Source organism: Sapajus apella, unplaced genomic scaffold, assembly GCF_009761245.1.
Source record: "Sapajus apella isolate SASKATOON/1434 unplaced genomic scaffold, GSC_monkey_1.0 scaffold2, whole genome shotgun sequence".
Classification (NCBI taxonomy): Eukaryota; Metazoa; Chordata; class Mammalia; order Primates; family Cebidae; genus Sapajus; species Sapajus apella.
The window spans coordinates 50906615-50913444 of record NW_022436942.1 but is presented as its reverse complement, the minus strand read 5'-3'; the positions used below and the strand labels follow the sequence as shown (position 1 = coordinate 50913444).

Genomic DNA, 6830 nt, shown 5'->3' with positions numbered 1-6830 from the left:
AGCGCTGTGTTTTTATTTTGCACGGGTCTCAGCAAATTTTGTAGTTAGCCTTGCTTTCAGGCCAGTACTCCAAGGAAAACCATCGTGGAAAATGTTGGAAAGGAGAGATATAGCAGAGAGCTGAAGCTGAAACCTAAAAGATTAGCTAATTTCCTTCCCAGCCACAGGTCCTTGTCAGGAACCCTGGCAAAGCAAACAGAGCTGGGCTCTGCCCCTTAGCCTGTGTGGCTTTGTGAAAATTGCCTAACCTTTCTGAGTCTCAGCTTGCCATCTGTAAAGTGGAATAGTAACTTGCATGGGTGTTATAAGCTATGAACGTAACTTACACAAAGTGTCTACCACATAGAAAGTTTTCAGCACATGATAGCTGTAATATGATTCTACAATTATGAGTTGTGTTCTTTGTAGGACCCTGTTTTAGTCAGAGTTCTCCATAGGGACAGAACCAATAGGATATATGTGTATGTAAAAGGGAGTTTATAGGGAGATCTGGTTCACACAATTACAAGGCAGAGTCCCAGGACAGGCCGTCTGCAAGCTGGGAAAAGAGAGAAGCCCATAGCTTAGCTCAGTCTAAGACCGAAAACCTCAAACCAGAAAGCTGACGGTGCAGCCCTCAGTATGAGTCTAAAGGCCTAAGAATCCCGGAAGGCCTCTGGTGCAAGTCCCAGAATCCAAAGGCTGAAGAACCTGGAGTCTGATGTCCAAGAACAGGAGCAGAGAAGAGAAGCTAGGGTCTGGTGTGGGAAGAGAGAGAGAGAGAAAGTGAGAAGAGTCAGAAAGCTGCTTATCCCTGCTTCTACCTGCTTTGTTCTAGCTGTGTTAGCAGCCAATGGTTTGGTGCCCACCCATTTTGAGTGTGGGTCTTCCTTTCCCAGTCCACGGACTCAAAGATCTGGCAACACCCTCCCAGACACACCCAGAAACAGTGCCTCGACGGCCATCTAGTCATCCCTTAATCCAGTCAAGTTGAGCCACAGCACTGACCTTATATATGGTCACCATCAGTGACCCACAGCACCGACCTTATATATGGCAGATGAGGTTTGCTTTTCTGGAAGGATTTGAAAACATACTGGCTTCCTCTCAAGGCCTAAAATAATCAATTTCTGATTATTCTAATTTTCCTTCCCATGAACCTATCAGAAAAAGGTCTGATACAAACTCTGAGCATTTTGGTGTGACTATAACAACAAATAGAAGCCATGCCTACAAAGGCAGCGGCCACCTGGAGGGAGGCTGCAGGATGTTTCTAAGAGGGAAAAGTGAGCCTGAATGAGAGAGTGAGGCAAAGAGAGAAGAAACAAGAACAAATACTACTTCTTGGAATCTGCAAGTTAGAACTGGGATCATCAATCTGGGAAAGCTCAAATATGTGAAACATCTCACAACCCATTAGTCTCAATTTCATAGAAAAAAATGGGTTGATTACTGTGAAAGTACCTTTCATAATCTAAGGCTTAAAAATTCAACAAATATTCATCAGACCTGCTCTACATATGACACAGTGCTAAGCACTTCGAGAGACACAGAGAGGAAAAAGGAAAGGTCCCTTCCCTCCAGGAATTCACAGGAAAGAAAGGATTAGATCAGCATGCCACTGTGTATAATACAGGAAGGAACAAGCACTACTGGAAGAATAGAGACTGTGAGATACCGGGGAAAAAACAGCTGTCTTTGTATCTTGAGGCCTGCATGCCTTTCCTCTACTCTGTCTCATGCTAACCTATGTAAACTTTTTTGTTTTGCTACATACTGATGAGAACTCCAATAATTTTTTTTTGTCGCCTAACAGTCTGTGTCAAACAATGTGCCATAAACTTTCAATTATGTCGTCTCAGTTCATTCACATAAATACTGCTAGATAAGAAAATGGGCTAATCGAATCTGAAGATGTGCTCAGTCAGCCACTTAATCTGCCTGAGAGTCAGGATTCAAGTCCAGGTTAGTCTGCCTCCAAAGCCCATTCTCTTTCCATTTTGCTTTGTGCGGGCCTACCTGAGGTTCCCTAAAGAGAACACATGATTATGTCCATCCCCTTGTACCTACTGTTCCTCTGGAGTGACTTTAACCCTTTGTCACCTTGATAAACTACTATACATAATTGCAAATGCCCCTCGGCTATTAATCTTCTGTTTCCTAGCACTTCAGCCACTCCAAAATGTTCACCACTCACTATTCTGTGCTAACACGTATCTCCTACATGGACTGCTATTCATCTACTTGATATATGGTAGAGGAATTGTATAGTTTTATAGTTGTGTCATCACTTTCAGGTGGTGAGCTCCTTGAGTGAAGGGCCATAACTTTTCTGTTTTTGTACATTTAGCAAATGGTAGGAACTCAAACATTCTTTGCTGAAACATGTTGAATTGGATATTCAGAGTAATCAATATTGGCTAAGGATGTATTGCAGAGTTCCGCACACATGTTCTATAAAGGACTATATACTTTTTTTTTTCAGATGGAGTTTTGCTCTGTGGCCCAGGCTGGAGGGCAGTGGCGTGATCTTGGCTCACTGCAACCTTCACTTTCTGGTTTCAAGCAATTCTCTTGCCTCAGCCTCCTGAGTAGCTAGGATTACAGGTGCCCAGCACCATGCCCAGCTAATTTTTTGTATTTTTAGTAGAGATGGGGTTTCACCATATTGGTCAGGCCACCCTCCTCTGCTTCCCAAAGTGCTAGGATTACAAACATGAGCCACCATGCCCAGCCTAAAGGACTATACACTTAAATGAATGGGCATAGTTATGTTCAAATAAGACTTTATTTACAAAAACAGGCTGGCAGGCCAGATTTGGCCTTCAGGTTATAGTTTGCCAATCCTTGATATATTGTATGCCAATAAGTGCAGATTAGGAGTGGGAATACAGGAGCCCTTCCAAACAGAAGAAACAGCATGTGCTAACATGCTGGTGGCAGTATGTGTTCAAGGAAAAACACAAGCTAGCATGGTTAATTCATGGTATACATGGTAAAGGAGTAATAACAGCTAAAACTGTAACCAGGTGCAGTACTGCACATCTGTAATCCCAGCACTTTGGGAGGCCAAGGTGGGTGGATCATTTGAGCTCAGGACCAGCCTAGGCAACATGGCAAAATGCTGTCTCTACAAAAAACACAAAAAGTAGCTGGACAAGATAGCACACATGCTTGTAGTCCCAGATACTCAGGAAGCAGAGGTAGCAGGATGGCTTGAGCCCAGGAGGTCGAGGCTACAGTGAGTCAAGATCATGCCACTGCACTCCAGCTTGGGCAACAGAGTGAGACTCTGTCTCACAAAAAGATAAAATTGGAAAAGTGGCCATGAGGATGGAGGACTTCAAATGCCAGAGGAAAGAGTCTATTCTGATTCCAGTAAGAATGGGAATGTCATTGAAGTTTTTAAGAGAATTAGAGACCTGACAGTTACTGTCTATCAGAACTTAATCTGCCTGCACTTATAGTAGAAGCACATAGATCAACAGGTTTGTGAGATCACCTAAGCACAAAAACGATGACAGTGAAAATGGAAAGACATGAGCAAACAGGAGAGTAGCAGAGGCAAGATTGGCAGGATTTGGCCATTGGTTTGCATGTCAATGTGGAGAGAATAAAAGATGATAATGAGTGTCCTAGGTGGGTGCCTAGGAATATGGCAGATCCAGTAATAAACCAGGAAGGCAAGAGAGGGGACTTGTTTAGGGAGGAAGGAAGGAAGGAAGGAAGGAAGGAAGGAAGGAAGGAAGGAAGGAAGGAAGGAGGGAGGGAGGGAGGGAGGGAGGGAGGGAGGGAGGGAAAGAAGGAAGGAAAGAGAAAGAAAAAAAGAGAAAGGAAGGAAGGAGAAAAGAAGGAAGGAAAGAGAGAAAGAAAAAGGAAGGAAGGAAAGAAAAAGAAAGACAGATAGAAAGAAAATAAATTTGTGTCAGACAAGTTAAGTCTGATTTTAATACTTGTTTTACCTGGTCAAAGTCCAAGCTGAAATACTGTCACTAATGACAGCATTCCTTTCCAAAAATGGATTACAGTGTTTCTGACATTTGGCAGGGAAAAGACTTTTAAGTTCCTTTCTAAAACATACCTTTCCATGATGTTTGATTTCTGTTTAATTTTTATTTTAACCTGCACTTGCCCTAATAACTAAGGAACACATAGGATGTTCTCTCTCATTCTCTGGGTCTTTTAATTTTCCAGTTATGTGCTATGTAATTCTGAACCAATTACTTTAGGTTTCTACATCCTCCATAAAGTGGGGCAAATCAATTGTCAGAGCAGGAGATTTGGGTCCTTCCTATGAACTGTGATTACTGAGATAAGTAGAGTCAGAGTATAATCTAATGATAAGAACACAACAACCTTAAGGTCAAGCTAGAGAGACAATTGAATTCCCATATCACAAAATGTGTCCTGAAGGAAAACCCATGTGGCATGTAGAAACTGAGGTTCAGAACTTTTAAGTTCTGAATCAGGCTACCAAATTTTGGTAAGAAGAAACAGCTAAGAGCAGAGGCAGAGCAACCAAGTTTAATCACAATATTGAAATTTATGTAAAGAAATCCGGTGAGTTTGGCCAGGAATGGTTGCTCAAGCCTGTAATCTCAGCAGGAAAGATACAGTCTTTTTCAGACAAACAAATGCTGAGAGAATTTGCCACTACCAAACCACCACTATAAGAACTGCTAAAAGGAGCTCTAAATCTTGAAACAAATCCTGGAAACACATCAAAATAGAACCACTTTAAAGTATAAATCTCCCAGGACCTAAAACATAAAAATACAATTTAAAAAGCAAAGAACAACAACAACAACAAAAAAAACAGTATATACAGGCAACAAATAGCATGGTGAATGGAATGGTACCTCACATCTCAATACTAACATAGTGTAAATGGCCTGAATGCTCCACTTAAAAGATACAGAATTGCAGAATGGATAAGAATTCACCAACCAACTATCTGCTGCTTTTAAGAGGCTCACTTAACACATAAGGACTCACACAAACTTAAGATAAAGGGATAGAAAAAGACATGTCAGACAAATGGACACCAAAAGTGAGCAAGAGTAGCTGTTTCTTATCTCAAACAAAATAACATTTAAAGAAACAGTGGTTAAAAAAGACAAAGAGGGCAGGCGTGGGGCTCTGGGTGAGAATTGAAGGGCAAGGATGGGAGGGAGGAACGGGGACTGGGGTAGGGGCGTGAGGCAGACAGAGTTCTCCTTTGGGTGGCCATGTTAAGGACAGGGTGGGCGATGGAGAAGCAGATGTTCTGGCTTTGCTGCTATGTAGGACTCACGTGAGCCCCAGGAGGGTGAGTTGGCTGAGGGCTGCTCCCATTCGCAGGGGTTTGTCTGTGCACCAGCACCCTAGAATGAGTAGTCTCCATGCCATGAAGACTTTGTCCCTGCTGGTGGCCGTGCTGGACATGGAGAGAGCTCAGGGTCTGTGCTGCTACAAGTGCTGGGCAGTCTTGGAAAGGGACTCCTACAGCGTGACCTTGTGCCCCTTCCCAGACAGGGTCTGTATCTCCCAGAAAGTGAATGTCTTTTGAAATAAAGTGAGAAAGGAGAACAAGCTCTGCCTCACCTCCTGCCCAAAGAACGACATTGGATTCCAGACATGGAAATTTCTAAGCATCTTCATGAACTCCAAGATCTCCTGCTGCAAGGAAGACCTCTGCAATGTAGTGGTCCTGGCGGCCATTAGCCCCTGGGCCCTATGCATGGAGTTCCTGCTCATCCTGGGATCGGTCTTTCTCTGGGCCCTGCTGTGAGGGCATTTCCTGCCTCCTCTCCTGCAGCCCTCCCCTCTGTCCCTATGTATCACTGGCTCCTCAGTACTGGACAGATGCATCACTGAGTTGCAGGAATTCTTGTGTGGCTTTTCAGCCATGAGATCAGAGGAAGGATGTGGCAGGGCAGAAGTGTGGGATTCCCTGTCAGCGGACACTGGCACTGGGTGAGTCCCTGTGGGAATCCCTGCTTAAACTCTCTGTTCTCTGGTCCAGGCCCTCCAGCCCAGACTCCCTGCAGCATTGCTTTTTTTCAGAGCTGGGTCTCAGAGCCTGGGTCCCACCACTGACTGCTTAGGACCTGGGGTCATAGAGAGACTACAGGCCAGGGCGGGGAGTCCCCAGCTCCATCCTGCTTATCACTAACTTGCTGAGGAGCCAAGGCCAACCCCTCAGTGCTCTGGGCCACCTAAATCCAAGCAAGGAGGGAACATGGGTCCCAGGGTGCCCTACTGGCCTCCCGCACAGAGCAAGGGACCCCTCTCAAGGTCAATAAATGGCCCTCTGCTCACCCCCCAGAAAAGACAAAGAGGGACTTTATATAATGATAAAAGGCTTTGTTCAACAGGAAAAGATCACAATCCTAAACATATATGCACCTAACACTGGAGCTTCCAAATTTATAAAACAATTACTAATAGACCTAAGAAATGAGACAGAAAGCGACATAATAATAGTCAGTACTCCACTGACAGCACTTGACAGGTCATCAAGACAAAAAGTCAACAAAGAAACAATGGATTTAAACTATACTGTGGAACAAATGGACTTAACAGATATATACAGAACATTCCATCCAACAACTGCAGAATATACATTCTATTCAACAATACATGGAACTTTCTCCAAGATAGACCATATGACAGGCCACAAAACAAGCCTTAATATGTTTAAGAAAATTGAAATTATACCAAGCCCTCTCTCAGACCACAGTAAATACAACTGGAAATCAACTCTAAAAGGAATCTTCAAAACCATGCAAATATATGGAAGTTAAATAACCTGCTCCCGAATGATCATTGGCTCAAAAATGAAATCAAGGTGGAAATTTAAAAATTCTTCA

At 43.5% G+C, this 6830-nt stretch overlaps 1 protein-coding gene across 1 annotated transcript; it reads right to left on the bottom strand.

Moving 5' to 3' along the window:
• Positions 1-5257: 5257 nt before the first annotated feature.
• On the bottom strand, positions 5258-6313 carry LOC116554883 (putative uncharacterized protein C8orf31). Its single transcript, XM_032283094.1, has 3 exons — positions 5784-6313; positions 5596-5708; positions 5258-5551 (listed from the first exon to the last, which is right to left on the bottom strand). Exons 1-3 carry the CDS (start codon positions 5866-5868, stop codon positions 5258-5260), a joined length of 492 nt encoding a protein of 163 aa, XP_032138985.1. The 5' UTR covers positions 5869-6313.
• Positions 6314-6830: the final 517 nt, after the last annotated feature.